This window comes from Metopolophium dirhodum, chromosome 9, assembly GCF_019925205.1.
Source record: "Metopolophium dirhodum isolate CAU chromosome 9, ASM1992520v1, whole genome shotgun sequence".
In the NCBI taxonomy this organism is placed as follows: Eukaryota; Metazoa; Arthropoda; class Insecta; order Hemiptera; family Aphididae; genus Metopolophium; species Metopolophium dirhodum.
Genome location: NC_083568.1, coordinates 15291462 through 15312443, shown reverse-complemented (window position 1 = coordinate 15312443; position 20982 = coordinate 15291462). Strand labels below are relative to the sequence as shown.

At 25.1% G+C, this 20982-nt stretch overlaps 1 protein-coding gene across 4 annotated transcripts in view; it reads right to left on the bottom strand.

The window, feature by feature from the left end:
- The window catches only part of LOC132951995 (calcitonin gene-related peptide type 1 receptor-like), a 76961-nt gene that overhangs the window by 41663 nt on the left and 14316 nt on the right, over nucleotides 1-20982 (bottom strand). For 3 of the 4 annotated variants that reach the window (XM_061024094.1, XM_061024095.1, XM_061024096.1), the window contains one exon: nucleotides 6224-6338. In XM_061024094.1, the coding sequence (XP_060880077.1) occupies nucleotides 6224-6338 (115 nt within the window). Of the gene's footprint in view, nucleotides 1-6223; nucleotides 6339-6584; nucleotides 6605-20982 lie in introns of those variants that run through there. The other variant, XM_061024097.1, reaches the window with a different exon arrangement.

Genomic DNA, 20982 nt, shown 5'->3' with positions numbered 1-20982 from the left:
ATTCGGCTATTATCATGCACAAACACACAAAAAAAACGGATCACTGAAAAATCAATACATTCATCACGCTGTGCAGAATCCAAAAATAAAAATGAGTAAAAACTCCATTTAATTCAACATCAAAAAAAAAATAACCTAGAAAATACATTTTTTGGCTGCGGGCCAGATAAGGTTCGTCCATGGCCCGTCATTTGGTGACCCTGATCTAGAGTATTTCATTGGTTTTTATTGATATTGAAAATGCTATAATTTTAAAATGCTTTTAGGTTTAAAATTTCAATATCATTAAAAACCAATGAAATACCCTAGATAACATTATTTTCACCTTCCAATTGGATAGTAGATTAATTCACTCTTGTATTAAAGTTAACAACATAAAATTGGTTCTTATGTACGCAAATTTACTAAGTAGTACGCATTTTTAAGGGATCAAACACAATATTTATTATGCGGGTTCGGCATCTTCTTAAATAATATATTCTCTAGAGGTATATTATTACATTATACATTTAAATATATTTACTTATACACATTTACGGAAATTTTGATATTTTGTATTCATCAGTCATCAGTCGACAGTCATCACTGTTTTAATAAAATAATAATTAAGATTTCTTATGTATCTATAAGTACGAAGTACCTAATAATATGATAGTATAGTTTGTTAAAAAAAATATAACAAAAGTTTTAGTTCCATGTTTTTAAATTAACTTATAAATAATGTGCCATATACATTTTTTACATAACTCGCTAACAAAATTTAAGCTGTGCAATTTATTAAAATCCAATCACAATCATATAATCTTGTGTAGGTATACATTATACCCAATGTATTATATTATTTTACATCATTAGTCAGCCGAAAATACTTCTGTTTTTACCAATGATATAATAATATTATATTATACCCTTAGTAGTTTCATACGGTAAAAATATATAATATACATGTATAGAAATTAGTTGAAACTTGAAGTAATTAATACACAATATTATTTTCGCTTGCGTACGGCACAGATGAAACTAAATGTGTATAATCTAACGCAATGTACCACTTGGTAATAACAAGCAATTATTTTAAATGAATTAGGTACTTATATCAAACAGTAATATGTTGAAGTGATTGTGCATTCACAAGTAATTAAATTACTAAGGTAAATGTTGCAAATATTTTTTTAAGCGTAATTAAAAAAAGTACTTTTAAATTGTATAAACATTTTGTTATACCAATTCAAGTAGAAAAATATAATTTATTAATACATGTTGGCAAATAAATAGATACCTGCTATGTGTACGAAATGAAAGCAAGTGGTAAAATGAATATTCTGAAAACCACCTAAATTGCATTATCGCTTTAATAATTATTTTATTGCGCTAATATTTTTAGCCGTATACGTTCAACTTTTGCTCACTACAAAAATATGACCCTTTAAGTCTAAAAAAAACATTGATGGAATTAAATTTATTCCGAGCATAAAATATTGTAACCACGCGAACTGAATTCATTACAAATATAATGGATATCGAATTTAAAATATGTACGTATGACATATGTATTTTATCTCAATATACTTATGTAGTAGTTTTATCTGCAAATAAATGTGGTGAAATGTATTACTGCACATCTGTAATATAATAAATTGATTTCCAATACTAAAATATTGAATAATTATTTTTTTTGGTATTTTTTTTTGTAGAAGTTTATGTACGTTACCCGTAGTACAGACTCAACGTAAAACTTAACAAAACTAATAATTTATTTATTGTTAAACAATAATTTTATGTAAAGGTAAACATAAATTGTAATTTATATTTAAATTAAATAAAAGAACATTCTATATAATATTATGCTCTTTTTTGAAATAAATCTTTTAAAATCATTGTTCGTGTCGAGTCATCGAGATGATATACTAACACATTTTGATATTGTTTATTTATTTATATAAAGTATATTTTATTTTTTCTATGAACTCAATGTCTTTTCAATAACTTTTCCAATAATCAACAATGTTGTTAGTTTTTCAACTCAGTTGATGCTCAGTTGAATGCTTACTGATGTAAGGTGTCATGACATAACCTTGCAATATCAGTCAAATGTATATTTAATTATTTCCAATATATAAGTACAATCCAAACAGATGATTGTTGTTAGCAGAAATAAGAAAACTTTTTCACCCCTTTCTGTGGACTTCAATACACGAAAAGTTTTTGCTTCAGAACAACAGCGACAATACCATTTTTATAAGAAATAAGTATAATCTTTTCCATCGTACAATTATAAACAACTAAGAATAAACGGCAAAAAGCAAAAAGCATTATTTTTTTTAAACACCTATGAAGCGTGATGATAAAAAACATTGACTAGATAACTTAGAATGCGAATTAATACCATATTAACAATGGTTTACACTTTATAGTTTATACCATTATATGGTTTTTAATTAAGTTTTCATGTTCAACCTATGTCACTATCTAACATAAGATTCATAAAATAAATTTAGGAATTTAAAAAATATAGATATTAGATATAACCAAGTACCAACCATCATAACTCATTAATAATTTACTTTAATGTCAATTTATGACCTTTTCGATAGTGATATCTTAAACACCTGATGTATAATAATACAATATGTTTCGTATCCATCATAATCCTTATGTACACAATGTTTAGTCTGGATAAACATGGTTTACTATATGTATGACACATGTTAAAATACTTTTAATAATTTATAGGAAATTACATTTCATCAATGCAAATGATAACAATTTAAAATTTAATATTCACATTTTATTTATAATGTATAATTATTACCGAAGTACTTAATGGAGATAGATATACATGATTTTAAAATCAATTCAATTTAGTTTCATATGTTTTTTTAAAATAATATATAACCACATATTGAAGTTCAATAACATATTATTACATTCAACATACTAACATACTTTTAATTTGATAAAAGTACATTTTTTCGTTTGTAACATAATAATCAATAATTTGTACCTACCTATTTAATTAAACTGATACAATAATATTAGTATATTATCAAAATACCAACCAATTTAGTTTTGAAAAATTTAAATTAATAATTTGTTTTAATAATAAAATGAAACCTAAAAGAACTTGGGTAATAAGAAATACAACAAAAATGCATTTCAACATATTTTATGATGAACTATTTTACTCATTGTAATAATAAATTGCTATATTAATAACAATAATAAAACAATTGAATTCATATTAACATTTTTGGGGAAAAAATATGCAATTTTAGTTAACACTGAATTAGGTTATAGCTGTTTTTTATTTGTAGATCTATAATAAAATGGTTAATTACCAATCAGTTTATTACAAAAAAACATGTCTAATAACCATATTATATATCATGTTAAAATGGTCGAATATTGAAGTTTAATCTAAAGTTTGCAAAATGTTTGGAATATAAACTCACTCATATTGGCATTTAAACTAATATTGCGTAGGTACTTTGTTTATTTATTTAACTCGATATGGTTTTCATACGAATAATCAATAACATTTCATTTAATTACATACTATATTTTTTGCGAAGTTTTCGGTTTTCTTTTACCTTTTCGCCGATAAAAAAACTTATTGACGTATCAATAATTAATTGACACACTTTCAATATAAGCCATAGTGAAATGTAAAACTAAATTTAAAATAATACAGCCTATTATATCCGGAAAACCGACTAAATAATATTCGTGTGTGTTTTTTGAAAGTTTGTCGTTTAAAATATTCACGTAGTATAGTGGTAACCACCTACGTAACGTTTCATAACAGGTAAATTTCATTTTAACAGGATCCTATGCTATAATCCAGAATATAGAAGTATATTTAAATTACATAAATAATCTATTTATAAAATAGCAATCTTATAACTTAAATGTTATTTAAGGTTAAAGGAATTTTAATTTGATACGTATTATATTTTTTTATGCGCAAACATTTTCTAAACTTAGTGGTATTATTTAAAATTAAATAAATTATACAAACAAAACAATTGTATTTAATGTTTTTATTACACATAACACTGGAAAAAAAGAACAACTCAAAAATAGCTCAAGAATAAGATAATATTCTTAAAAATAAAAAGTACCTATAGTTATCTTTAAATAATATTTTTTTGGGGGACGGAGTGGCCGAGTGGACTAAGGCATCGGCTGCGGCGCAGCCGACCCGAGTTCGATTCCTCGGCCATGGGCGGCATTTTTCTTCGGACAAGTCACGGTGTCCGGAGAACAAGTGCTGCCATCCCCCACCCGGGCATGGCAGATACCTACGGGTGCCCACTTGAAAATCTGCCAAAAACTACACACACGTGTTTACCAACCAACAGTATCCTCCCCTACAAATAAATAAACAAACAGCTAATGGCCATAGTTGCCGGACTTAAATGATCAATTAAAAAATAAAATAAAAAAATAATATTTATTATTATTTTAAACTAAAATTTAACAGGATGATTAATAATAATACAAATATCTAAATAGTTTTCGTATATCGATCAACTATCTTATTATGATCATTAATCGAACATAGTCCAAAAACCGTATGATTTGTCTGATCCATCAAATCAACATTAAGAATTATATTTCTATTTGTATAGCAACAATTTAATCTTTGCAGTTTGCAGTACACACGTCTATACTTTAGAATTATTACAAATATGTATTTTCCAAGTGAACGACGTGCGAATATATCATGTCAAATTAGTTTCATCCTAGGATGTCACGTTGCTTCAACGAAACCACGAGAGATTTGTCAAAAAATATCGACAGATATTGTGTATAAAAGTCACAAAACAAAGTGCTTAACATTATAGAAGAAAATGTATTAAAAGAGGCCAATGTATACTATAGTTATCTAAAATAAAAACAAATACGTCTTATCACGTTAGTTTGTTTAAAAACCCGTTACAAGTTTGTATTGGTACCTACTCAAAACTCGTTGTTATCTCTCTATCATTTCATCATCAATATAATTTAAAGTCTTAGCGGAGCGATCAATGTACTGGTACTACATTGATATTCTTTTAGATTCCAAGCGAAGTGTTTATATATGTATACTTTTTAAAGTAGAAAAAATGCTTTGATTTTGAATTTCAATATCTTTTCTAGTAGGAAAATGAATCTAGTTGGTACTTAGAGATGAGTCAAAAATAAAATTCCCAGTATTTTTCTTACTAATCAAAAAAAAATTAAGGAAAACGGATGTTTTTAAGCTATATTTATAAACAAATCATATTTTCAATTTTTTTTCTTTTAATATCGATTAAAAAATGTTCGCTATAAGTACTCTAGGTCAAAACGCTTGAAAATTTAATAAAAGTTTCCTCATAAGTTGTTTTTATAGCTATATAAAAATATTAAAGATACGTAGGAATGGTATTTTTTTTTTATTAGCATTCGAAGTTAAAATTTTTATCAAAATTTGTAAAAATCACAAAAATTTGTGTAGTTAAAAATTTATAAAATTTTCAATTTTTATAGAAAAGAATTAAAAACTTAATACTATAATAATAAAAGTTCATAATGAAATCAAAATATCAAAATAATATTATACCATATTATTTATTTTTTTTTATAGACATTTTAAGTTTAAATTCAAAGTATTTCGAACGAATACAAATGATTTTAGTAATTTTTCATTTATTTATTTATTATTTATTTAGACGGGTAGCCCATTTAAAATATAAATTGTTTTTAGTACTTATGCAATTTATGCAAAATTATGACATAGATAGTTTAAGAAAGTAAATCATTTAAACACACATTAAAAATATGAACAGTTACACGATTTTGTAGTAATTAAAAAATATTATTCTTGGGGACTTGAAACTTTTGCCTATATAATATACTACTTATAGTAATGTAGGCTGACTGACCGTCTTGGCTCTAAATCGTTTTTCGTATCATTAAATTAAAATTTAACACATAAATGGCAGTGACTTACTCAATGGATACCTACAACTGTACAGTAGTGATTACCTGGTTTCCAACTTTTTTTAAATATTTTTTATTAATAAATTTCCATGCAATTAATACAATTTATGTATGAATTTTAATTATTTTTATTAGAATAAAATATGAGTTTGTTTTTCATCTATGAAAAACATTAATCCACCGTATAATATGAAAACAATATAGTTTATAAATATAAAAGTAATATTAAAAAATAACGTTTAAGAGAAACACTCACTTGATGGGTCATCTATGACGGATTCGCACATTTTTCTTCGTTCAGCAATAACTTGATGCAGAATATGATTGTCCTGGATATTAGACAATCCATATTGATAATCAGCCATCGTCAACTGCGAACAAAATACATTTATATTTTCTTATATATTATGTATGTCTATCTTTTTTTGGCATTTAAAGCATTGTTTTTAATTTAATTTAATTCACTGTATTCAATAAATTGATTGACAAATTACTACAAATGATACACGAATCATATATTATAATATACAATATGTATTACCCATAGGCTATAAAGGTCAATAAATGGATAAAATATAAATAATTTATAAGTTATGTAAAATACAGCTAATAACTACCTAGTATGTAAAACTCTTATTTGATTTTTAATTTAAAAAAACAAAGTAAAAATGTTGATACATATGTCAATTAATAGGTACAAACGTTTATAAAATAATAATAACCAATTATATATACAATAAGAATGAAATGTTAATTAAACAAAACATGTGTAGCCTTCAACTAACCAAACTGATAATATTGGATTATACAATATAAAATATTTATCTATAGATTAGGCTATAGTATACTAGTTTTGATTTTAACTTTAACTTTAGGTACCTACTTGTAATAATATTGCCATGTTTAATGTTTATAAATCGCATATTGTTCACAGAATAAGATGACACTTTTGCCTATATTTATTACTGAATCTAATAATTAATACATTATTTAACAATTTATTTATATAAGACAATTTTAAAAGAAAATTAAGAGGTTTTTAAATTGAGCGTTATGAACGACTTATACTTAGTTATTACATGAAATAATTATTAATTGTATGTTTATGCTATATAACTTATAATTAAAACAGATATGAAATAATCATACCTATGTACTCAATTTATTATTAAAAATAATAACTGCTAATACGATTTCTGTATCTATTTTATTATTTTTATGAATACAATTTCATGAATTCCTTAGTATTATTTTAGTTATATTGAAATACATAAACTGTGAAAAAGGAATTCAAGAATTTTGTCTTTGATCAAATATTCATTATAATTAAAACAAACAATCCTGGTTGAGTTACTGCATATTTAAGACATTTTAAAACAAGAAAACGCACAACGAAAATATTAATGTTCTATAACTAAATGTACTATTGTACCTAGATACCTACTCGTATTAATTTACGAAAACATTGACACTACGTACGAGACACTACAAAAATAATCGTGTGCATTTCAAAAATAAAGTATGTCCAATGGTAAGTAAATGTCGGACATAAATACATAATATTAATAAATTATAACATGTATCATATAGATCAGTCGATGATTACAAGCTTCGATATTTCAACAATAATAATTTATAATATATTACTATGATGAGAACAACTACGTTTAAATTATTTTTCAATCGCCATTAAAATAATAATATGATAGCCCTTCCGGGCCTTGTTGACAGAAAAATATAGCTTTGGCTTAAGTCGGATAACTGTCACGACTCACGATGCACGCCTAATAGCGTCCATCAGCGTCTATTCGGCCATTTTCCACCTCGTCCATTATACGGTCACGTGTAAAGCTATATCGTGATAGTCCATTAGGTTTTACCTTTCTATTTTCCATCCGATTCAGCTATATTGTTCGCGGCGGATTGTTATTCCTTTTTATTATTACGTTCCCCTGCGATTTGTTTTTTCTCTGTGCCCTAAATTTCTACGAATCCGTTATGTATGCCCGTTTGCGATAATATACGTTCAGTGTTCACCTAGCCATTGTTCAGCCGGTAATCTGCTGAAACCACATTATATTATCCCCTATATTATATTCCATTATCTGATATAACTGAGGCGAACAATATTGAATCTCGAGTGTTTCTCGTGTATATTGTAAGCCTGCCAAATTATTTATCGTTACCGTCCATACTGAAATTAAAATTATACACAATTACTGGTGTTTGTTTTCTAAAGTGATTCTTCAACCCTAAGAGACAAATGTAAAAAGTAAAACACACACACACACGTATATATATTATATATATTACATTTTACATCCCCGTCGAATAACCAAGAAACACTTTAAATTATAAACAACAAGTCTTGAAAAAAAGAAGCAAAATATTTTTTATTCATTATTAATGACATAGGTATTATGTATTATCATTTTATAATTTAAACTATTACTAGTTGTCTATGCGTACCTTTTAAATACCTCAAGCACATGAATATTAATTTATGAGTAAAACAATAATGTTTATGACGATAAGTACTTGAAAATAAATGTCCTTTACAGCCTTAGTTGACACTATTATTTAATAAGGTGGGTTTAAATTAAAAAAAACCCATAGGTATCATACTAAAATAATCAAACAGTTACCTATGAATTACAAAATTACGATTTAGTTTAACGGGTTAAGTGAATAAATTACATCTAAGATTTATAGTTAATACATTATTCTACATACATTTTTTTTAAATTAACCAATGTCACAAATATATATATATATATAGGTATATAGGTACATCATATTATATACTTGGCATGAACATTTTAAATGGCAATTCCACAGTTGCATTTTTGTGAAAAAAAGAATGGAAAAATAAATACTTAACTCAATATCTAAAAGGAATATGAAAGGCGATAATAATGGTCAACAATGTTGTTTTTTGTTGCAATAAGATACATCGTTGGTACGAATAAAACAAAAATTATATTTGCGAAACTTAATTAAAAGCTAAGACTTGAAAATTGTTATTATCAAATGATTTATAAAACATTTATTTTACTCAAAAAATAATCAAATATTGAAAAGTTACAATAAAAAAAATACAAATTCAATTTTTCAATGATTTGATTTTAAAATGTTCACTTTGTTTGCTTACAACCCTAAAAATTATTTTGTGAAAAATATCAAATTAAAGTAAATAATAATTTAAAAATGAATATACTATAAATATAGTTAAATCGAAATCAAATTAACCAATATACTTTTGATGTGGGTTTTAGTATTGAGTTATTTATTCCAAAAATTTTTGTATGTGATACTAATCAACTACTAACTTGTTTTATTGCTTAGGTACCTGTATGAAAACTAAAATTCGACTATGGGATAATTGCAGTAGCGGATAAATCCTAGTTCTGAGGGGGGAGGGGGGAGGGGGGAATTTCAAATCCACAGAGGTAATGACGTTCAATCCCTCCCATTATTTTATATTGTAATAATGTATAGTTGTGGTGAACCCCCCCCCCCCCCCCGATATCCACCGCTGGATAATCAACTAGAATGTACAACACAATCATGATCAGATACGTATTTTATCAACAACTATAACTAAATAGATACCTACCTACTTATAATTGAAAAACTCAAACTATCAGACGAACATTAACTATCTATTTACGACCTACCTACTCTATAAGTGTTCAATTATTATCTAACCTAATATTTGTATTGGCTTCTTTTATTTCATTAATATAAAAACCATTTCAAATTCTTAATGTTATTTTTAAATATAAATTACCTGTGAGTAATATTTTATCAGATGAATACTTATCATTTTTATTCCAATTTATTCGAGTTACATATAAATTAATTTTCTTTTTCCCATAGTTATTCGTTGAGAACAATGCATTCCCTGTCAGTCATACACTACCACAAAAATTCGTTTTTTCCTGACCTTTTGTTTATTATTTAATGTAATATCGATATTTTAATTTAATATATTTATATACAACATCATGATTAAATTACCTACATTTTACGATGGTTCTAGTATTTCAAACATTTTTGTTTTACACCCATTAAAATAGTTGCAATATTATATTTATATACAAAAACTGTTTAGTAGTATTGAACTTAGTTAGATAAGTAAACAAGTTTTAATACATACCTACCTCAAAGTTATCATACATCACAAAACGCGTTTTTAGTTGAATTTTAACTTTATTTTTTCATGTATATACCTACCTACACAATATTTTTACATAAATAAAAACTGGACGTCCACTACACGTTATAAGTTGGATTATACTCTTTTTTCCGTATAACTATTTGATGCAAGTAAAAGTTTTTATTTTTATTATTCATAAGATAAATTTTTCAATATTATACGAAAATTATGTACTTTTTATCCATTATATATTTATTTACTATTAATAATTCAGAAAACGGAAAACTTATCGTACAAAGTATTCCATTGATATAGGTACCTACTTTTATTATAGTTTTTAATCACTGAGTAACAACTTTTGCAGTATAATTGTTGACCTTAATTTGTCTCATTCGATATTATTATAGTATTTTATTAACTTCACAGCACGTTCCGCAGTACCATTAATAACTTTTAAACTATTCATTATTTTTTGACCGTTATTTTATAATCAAAATTAACTTTTCACGAATGAGGGGGTCTTTTTTAAGACATCTACTATGATAGTATGATTGATATTAAATACCGTTCAGAGAAACTTCGCTTTGTCAGACAAAAATGTTCGATCATATTCTTCCTTATACACACGGTACTGTCAAAACAATTACGTAAAAATACAATATTATCAGTGTATAATATTATGATATATTAACAATACAGTTTGAAATTTATAAATTATAATACCTATCTAAAAATTAAATAATAAAGTAAATCTAAACAACCAACATAATAAATACATAGCATTATTCATGACATTGTAACCCCTTGTGTTCACTTGGACACCAACTTTCAATGTATCGTATCTCATCATGATTTAATAACAAATCACTCTATACTATATTATTAAACTCATTGCATACTTAAGTGTTTACTAAAATCAATATTAAACTGAATGATTTATTTGAAAATCAGTGAAAAACTATATGTAAATTACTGTAAAAGTTAACTTAACAAAGATTTTAAATTCATATCTTTGACATCCAAATATTACATATTACTAATATGATATTACCTTCTCTAGAATATTTACTCACAGTTATGAGATTATGAGACAATAACGCTTTCAACAGAAAATTGTATTTATCAGTTTATTCCGTCTACAACCGTTTGTTGACAACCACCGATTTTTCGCCATCGAGTCATCAAAAGTAGTTTTCATATAAAATAACCCGTAAGCGATGTTTAATGAGATTTTTCTTTAGAAATATCATAAATCCGTGAATAGGATGGGTCGGTGAATTTATTAATGATATGAACCGATTTGTCAAAGCTGACATAAGAAAACTTCTTCACCAGCATTAAAGACATTACGAACGAATAATTATTACTTTAAGGTCATCCAGTGATAAATTACTAGTATAGCATTGAAAAAACTGTTTTATCATCTATCTCGCTGCTTGAAATATAACGATATTTTATAACATGTGTACTAGTTTGTCTTACAATCAGTGTACGCTAACTCATGCCAACAGTGGTTTATTTACTTTTGCAACATTAACGACCAAACCAAATACAAAAGCTGGACATTCCAAATTGTTATTTGTAACAGGCGATAGTTACAATAAATTCAATCAATTTTATATGAAAACAGATAAAAGTGAATCATAAATCAATCATTTCTTAATCTGATTTTCCACGAAACAATCACAACCACCGACTAGTTTATCTATAAGTATATAATAAATAATAATATAATTAAAGTCACATTGGAGGTAAAACAAATCATTATGATCCATAGGTTTTCAATCTCAAAAATCCATTGACAAAATGTATTGTTATTGTATTTTAATTAATGAGAAACAAATGATGAACAGAACTATTTGATGGACAAAATATAAAATAATAATAATTTTTAATTTAACAATTAACAAATCAAAACTATGAATGAATTGATGGTATTGTAATCCACTATTGTACCTACAATCGAGTTGAGATTTTTCTTGAAATAAGAATATTTACATATTCGTTCTACAAATATACAATAAACGAATTGCGGTAGATACCATATTATTATTTATATTATTATACTATTATTATAAGCATTGACAAATACAATTATGTATATTATATATATCGTATCGCGTACGTAATGTATATTATAGACTAACTAGCAAAACCTTCAATTTATTATATTTAGGTATTCTAGACAGTCCTAAGTTTATATAAAATGAGGAGGAAATTGTTGTTGGTTGAATATATCATAATAATTTCAAAAGTTAATATAACATAGTTCAATAATTGTATCATCATTATGAAAGCTGGTCCAATTCGTATGTTATCTGTAAACAACCCAAGAACTTAGTCGTCCGTAGATAACGTATAACTTATTTGGGACCCTAGTGCTATATAAAAACTGTGTGTATATAATCTAAAGTTTAAGAAAAAATGTAAAGATCCTAGCTATATATTATATGAATTATTATAATAGAATTAGTTCAATGATTATTTATTCTTTTATAAAATTATAGGTGAATAAAACAATAATGTGGTGTTAAAATGATTTTTCTCTCTTATCTATCTCATTATATCTTCTACCACATTCATAAAATGTTGGCCAATGATGTCAAATCATATCTTAGTTTAATCCCACCGTAAAAGTAAGATTGGAGACAACTGAACTAAACCATTGCTCACAAAATTAAAAACTGTCTTTATTTAAAATTAAATTAAGGTGATGTAATTTATCTATTATAGGGATTTTCTTTATTGACTTTGTGAATGAGGCTCTGGAGTGATGGACGGACACACCACAATTGTTATGGCACTGACTTTTATTAGATTGTTAAAATAATTATGTTAACAGTTAACCCAAATATGAGTGAATAATAATATTTTTTTCAATTTAAAAGGTTAGGTTAGGTTTGCTACAAGTATTTTTATCTGTTATAAATGTTGGAAGTTTATGCCACATGATTTTGAACTTAAATTTTATAATACTAGATATAATTTAGTATATAATTATGTTATATTTGTTCTACGATATAAATAAAAAATTATGATAATAATAACGAAACATTTACCTGTATTTAAGAAAAAGAAAATTGTCTAGATTTTTTCTTACACGGTATCTATAAATTAGTTATTATATGTATCTATTAAATGTTATACTATGACACCTAGAAGTGTAAAGTAGACAGTAGTTGACCATTTTAACCCATTTTATTAGTTATTACATTATTATTAATAATGTTATTATTATTATAATAATACCTATTATTATACATATAATAGTTTAAATCATACACTTCTTAAAAAATTTTGTTTTATAAATTATTCGGACTTTATATTACTATAGAAAAAATAATAATTAACTAGGTAATGATCATCATAAGATAATATAAGACAAAAAACTGATTGTTAAATGTAGAATCTAGAAATTATAATTAACTATTGATAAAAATATACTTTAGACTTTTAGAGATTTAGAGCCAGTTAGAGATATATTTTTATGTTTACTAATAATATCTAATAATTATTTTTATTATTATAATAGGCACATTTTCATTGAGTACAAAATTCAATTTTAATACTTTCAAACACAATTTTATTTTTAAAAGGGGGCGTGGGGATTAAAAAAATTAGAAATCCTTAGAAATTCTACAAAATATTACATTCAATTTGCTTAAAAAAATATTCCCAGCACATGCCTTATACTAAATTGTAAATAAATTTCTTGTAAATGAAAAAATAATAGAGCAAGTTATAGGAAGTTGTGCGCACGTAATGTAATTATAATATAATTTACAAATAAAAGAAAGAGAAATACAATAAATATACTGTACAACCTTATTGAAAATAAAAATAATATTTTACTACTACTAAAAAATAATATAATAACATTTATAAAATATTAAATATTAGGTACACAACTGTAAATCCATTATATTAAATAGATAAACCAAGAATCTATATTATATTGATGATAATCAACAAGGGTAAAAATTTAACTTTTACAAAGCTACCTAATCAAATAATGGCTAAATTATTGTGAATTGATTAGAAATATAGTAAATAGGTAGATTTAATTCAATAATTACCATTAAAAAACAGAATAATATTATATTAAACGTATGTATATAGTTGATATTTTTAAATTTCAATTAATAACAATATATAGATTATATTATTACATCGTTTATTTGATAAAGTTACGTCATAGATCAATTTTCTGAATATTATAATTAATATGTAAAATATGTAAAATATGTCAATATAGTATATACTATAATAATTTACGTTATTATAATAGTTAAAATGGTAGATTATGAACTCTGATATTATTATGATTATATTCAGCTCAAATGGACCATATTATTATATATTACCAAGTCTGTGACCTTAATTCGTATAAGAGTAGAAGGACATAGGTACTATGGATTTATGATTTATTCATATTAGCTAAATAATAAACTTATATGGTAATTAATAATTATTAACCTTTCCTATCAAGTTACCAAAAATTTATTTACAATATTAAGCTCTAAATAATTAGTAACTCGATAAATCACTACAATTAACTTTTTACCAACAATTAACTATTTTAGTTGATACGATATCTTTGCATTTTACTAAAACAATAAATTAATCAATTAAAATGTTTAAAGCCCTTTATATTTCAAGTAGGTATCTATAGCAAATATTAAAAAAAATAATGCAAATTTTCATTGAAAATGTAATCAATATTTTAGGAAATTTTATATTAAAATGAAATAGTAATTACTAATACTAACTAACGTTTCAGTTTAATACACATCGAACAAGTAATTCTATAAAACAAATCAAACAAAGGTTAAAAATTAAATAACTCAGAAAAAGTAATTGTAAGAAGAACTACTGCTTTGGCAGGAAAAGTTATAATTATTTTATCTAGTGGAGAAATTAATTTGTAGTAAGAGTCATAGTCATCCGAGATTGTGAAATACCCGTATTGTACTTGGAAATAACATATTATTCACATAAATTGAATCTAACCTATTTTACATGGGAAGTACCTATATCCAACAATATAAAATCACGTACCAAAATTATTACCTACATTTATTCTAAAATATATTTGTGCCTCACATCTAAAAATAATCCCAACCACTCTTAACCAACAATAAAAAAAAAAAACGAGAAAGCAGTTCTGCTGTATAGTAGGTATCGAGTGTATTCGTCATTGAGTAAGGTTAATGATGAGTTAAATTTGAAATAATTGATAAATAATTGTATACGAAAAACCATTCTGTGCGGTGACTATATTTTCCTAAGGAATATTTTATTATATAGTTACTTATATTGCAATTAGTAATTTATTTTTGTATTAGTATTATTGTAGGTTGAACTAAATTTTGGCAAAAACAATTCACATAATACATCAATTATTATAATATTATTAAGTGTAATTACTTATAAGTCAATACCAACGACCCGTAGAAAGGTTTGTGGTATAAAATAGCTTAAAACTAATCTAAATACGTTGAACACTTCATTTTATATAGTAAATAATAATATACATACCTAATGACGAAAAGTTTCAAACCCCTACGAATAATATTTTTTGAATACTAGACTGTGTAACTAGACTCCTTATTTTTCGTTTAAATATCCAAAATTATCGACATTTGAATCATAAGACTATGAGAGAGGGTAGTATAAATTAAACTAAGTATTTAAAGTATTAGTATATAAATAATATAAATAGGTAACACATTTATTAGGGGGGAAAGGCAGAAGGGTAAACACCGCTTCCCCGCCACTTGACTACGCCACTGCTAATGGTTGGCTTCTTAATCATGTAATTCAAATTTCAACACATAATTATGTCATGTTTTGCAAATTATAATATAGGTATTGTCGTATTGATATTGTATTATAACATTGTATATTCAATATTCATATTCTTATTGAAATAGAAAAAAAAAATCTGGCAAGTGGATGTCGCTCTGCTGTACAGTAGGTTACATGTGGGTCACTGTATAATGGATTGTATTAAATTTGAATTCGATGATATTATTATTATTATTATTATTAATTAATTTCTCAAGATATGAATACTGGGCCTCACTGAGTATTCTCGTGTACATGAGTATAATTATTACTAGCATATAAGTTACATGTTGTATCGCGTTTAAAAATTATTAATTATTATAAAATACCAAGTAAAAATATGTTTCTACTGACTAATAAAACATTAAAATTAAACAAAAATTAAAATAATTAAATATATTAACTTGAAAAACACTAATAACTAGTGAAGAAAAACATAAATTGAAAAATAGGATTTGTATAATAATATAAATTCAACTAACAGTTAAAAAAATGGTATTTGTATAATAATAGGTCAGTAATGAATTCATAAAGAAGCCATTTCTTAAATTCTATCTTAAACCTATGTAGAGGTAATGCGTGTAGGGGTTTTGATATTAAGTTTAGTATTTTTGTCCCGACGAATTTGTATTGTTTTCTTGTGCCCGTTCTGTGAGGCCATTGCATTTTGTAATTATTATTTTTAGCAAAACTGGTATCAATATTATGACTCAGGGGACATCATGTTTTTTTAAGAAAAATCCTGCTGATTTCAAGTATAGGTTTTTGATATTTAGAACATTGAAGTCTTCATTTAGGTGTTTTGCATGGTATGTTTTTTCTTTACTTCAGGCGATCTTAATTAGTGTATTTTGACTAGTTTGCAATCTAGAGAGATCATTATCGTAGGATCCTCCCCAGCCTATTATTCCATAAGAAATTATTGGTTCAATCAGTGCCAAGTAAATTAATCTTAAGTCTCTCTTATTTAGGATATCTTCTCTCATTATATAAATTATTTTTCTGTTTTTTTTTGTGTTAATGAATTTATTCTATCATTCCATTTCATGTTCAAGCACATTTCTATACCCAAATATTTAAAGTTATTCACTACGTTTATTTTCTTACATTGGCACTTTATATCGTATCACTTTGTATCTTCGTGTAGTATGTAATCTTTTTTGTTTGGTAACATATCAACTCGTTATTGAATAGATCACTGTATAACTGAAATAGATGTGTTGAATTTAAATTCAATGATAAAAACTATTCTAAGCAAAGACGGTTCGTCGACCTATATTACTAACTAAATTTGTTCACACCAATATTCATATTTAAACTTTAATAATTTATTTTATTATAAGTGATATGGTAGGTCAAATTAATTTTTGCTGAAAACATCGCATTTATTATATTACTTTGTAAATTTAATTCCTGTGAATATAACATTGATCGTTGATGTTGTTCGATATATATCTTTGTATGAATTGATTATATTTCTTATATCATCCTATTTGTATAGAGACTCTATTCATTTAGTTCAAGATTCTATTGGTTTTGATCCCTGTCCATTAGGCGTAATTTAACGGAAATATATTTATTTTTGAAATTTTAAATAACTTTAATATCTCCCAAAAATTGTATATTTAATTGATTTCAGAAACCTAAGTAAGAATACTGTGAATTTAGATTTATTCTGTATTTTAAATTTAAAAATTTATTTTAGCAGAAATTTATTTTTTTCCAGAACTTTTTTATAATATTAGCCAATGAAATCTACAATGTTTTATAGATTGTTTTGTTTTATTTCGCTATATTTTTAAATCTAAAATGTTATTATTTTTTGAATCCTGATTTTTTAATATTTATGCCCATACTTTATTTTTTAAGTTATCAATTACAATCTATTAAATTAATTTTTTTTCGTCTTTCATATTATCTATTTATTAAATGTGATTTTAGACTACATATTATCATCTGCATGTACTTAGTATATTATTTTTATACAGTTATAGGTTTTACTCCCGTTGAATATTTCAATAAATGAATATATATTTTTATGCACTTAATCACATTGTACGTGTGGGGGTTCGTAAATATAACACACGCGTATGTGTGTACTTCACATCAGTGTATACATTGTTTTCATCACGTATTATAGCAACCATAGTTGTACAATACGCCTCTGATCAACGGTTGACCAAAGTTTTAACAAGATTTTAAATTTTAACAATTCTTCAAAATATTTTTGAATTTGAAATGATATGTTTGAATATTTTTAAAGTTATGGATCAAATCTAAAATTATATCAATACTAACAAAATGTACTGTTTTTAAACAAAAGCTGTCAATTATTTTTTCTAAACAATAGTAAAATAAAATAAAGATTATGACGTGTTTTGAGGCATAGTGGCACACCCAATGAAAAATATGTTTTTCAAAATATAAATACATATTATATAACCATGTACATGTTACTCGACAATAAGTTTAGAAGATGATATTTTTATATATATACAAACTGAGAAACAATGAAACAATTAGGGTGACAATCAATGGAAATGATCAAACTGATAAGCTCTGCAGTGTTAACTTCAGAAAAACTATACTTGGTACTCAAAAGAGAAAGCTATACTCAAATAGAAGATTTATTGAGAGAATCATAAACTAATGAAATAATTCAAATAGTATACAGGATGAGATAAAAATGTTTAAATGCCAACTATGCTTATCCAACCAATCTCTAAGGGTCGGCTTTGTGGTTATCTATTGAAGGAAAATGAAGAATTTAAAGTAAGAATTTGATTTGGACTCTAAGTTCAAAACTAATAATAAATATAATTTAATAATTAAAAAAAAGAATACAATATACTTTATATTTTCTTGGATTATTTCTCCTTATACGTTTCCATTATATATTTTGCTTTACCAAATGTGATTCAACAGATCTGAGTTTCAGTTATTCAGTCACCCCTTGTATTACTCGTTTATACCCACAACTGAATGTCTCGCAACAATTTATCAAAATGACTAGAAAAAGAGTGACATTTTAAGAGCATTTCTGGTAAATCATGATGGGTTAAAGGTAAATCCACCTTACAACAAACAAAAATAGAAAAAATTAAGAAACGAATAACAACTTGTAAATTTTAGAATAATTAAAAAAATTATCGGTAAAAAAGATTTTCTCTTATAACGTCAATTAGTTTATAAAATCTTATTATATTGTTTAATCTAAATGATAAATCGTCCAAAAAAAATTTAAAAGGTTTTCTGGCAGTTCTCTATATTTAGGTAGGTACCTACATTATTTGTATAGTTAAATGACTAATAAAAAAACTCGAAAAACTGTTTTGTACATTTTTAGATAATAATATAATATTATGACGATGAAAAACAAAGAAAATAAAAAAAAATAAACTTATTTTTATGATCATTGATTTTGGTTAGAACTTAAATATAATATACAACCTGCACATACAATATAATATGTAGCTAACTATACCAATTCAAGTATTATAATAATTGTACTAATAAGACACTTATTATATATAATTTACGTAAATCCAAATAAATATCAAAATAATTATTATAAATCTAAATTTAGAATTAAATAAAATTTTAAGCACAGATATAAACATTACAAGCCTTTACTAAATTTACATTTCAGAATAATTTTGTATAGAATGTCACCTTATAATATAAACAAAGGTACTTACTAGACATTTATAATTTGGTTTTGTAAATAAAAAAAGGTCAAGATGTTTTTAATGTTTGAATTAAAATTTCGTATTATCATAATCATTTTCTTAATACAAAATGTACCTACAAAAATAAAACAATAACTTCAATTAAATTAATTTTCTATATGATAGAGTATTATATATACAATACACTAAATAGACATAAAAACCACCGAATACATTAAACGCAAGTTTTTATTCTTTATAAATGGCGGAAATAAACCTCCAATATTTTAGCTTCTATTTTTAAGTTTATGTAAACACTGTTGCTTTGATTTTTATAATAAGATTAATTTAAACAATTTCGCTAATTTGGCTCATAAATTAAAAATATTTATAATTTCAAATAATACTACTGTTTAGTATCTAATTAGTAAACAAATATATAACACAAATACTGAGTAGTGCGTCTAATTAGTAAATAAATAAATAATTAATAAATAATAATAATTTTGAAACACTTATGTTGTGTATTATTTCATTTAAGATAAATTAGTATAATACATCTTACCTAAAGATGTTTAATTTTAATGTAAGGGGATAATTATTATTACAAAATATATAATATTAATTTTACCTTTTTTATCTCATTAAATATCGAACGTCTTACACCAAATGATAATAACTAGTAATGAATTGAAAAATGAAAGATTTTAAATGAAATATCAATATTTATATCAACACAATCTTTTTCTTTTTTTATTACGTTAAGGATTCAACATCTATGGTTATAACTTATTATTATCATAAGTCTGAAGGTTATTTTGTAGGTGGTATACTGTGGGGGAGGGTATGGTTGGTTAGAACACGTGTATATGTGGCAAGGATTTGTCAGTTTGTCACTAAAACACGGGTGGTCACATTTCCGGGAACTAGTGACACCGGCTGTTGCTTAACTTCAGAACACGTCTATGACTGAAGCCAACTACCAAGCCACACCAGGCCACACAATCTATTTTGTTTTTATTTAAACGAAATAAATATGCCTATACTCATAAGAATCTTCAAATTAGATTATTTATCATCACTTTAATATTAATAAATATGTAAAACATTAATACAACTTTAATAATCTAATTTCTGACAATCTCTTTGTATTCTGTCCATACTTATTCTTCTAGTCACGTTGTTTCGATCACATTAAAAACAGTTACTTAATGAAATTTATAAAATACATTGCAGTATTATTTATTATACCCTGACAATAACGAAAAATATTAAATAAATAAATATGACTCAAGTATTTTAAGCAATGTGACGAAAGTAGTATAGCCATTATACCCACGT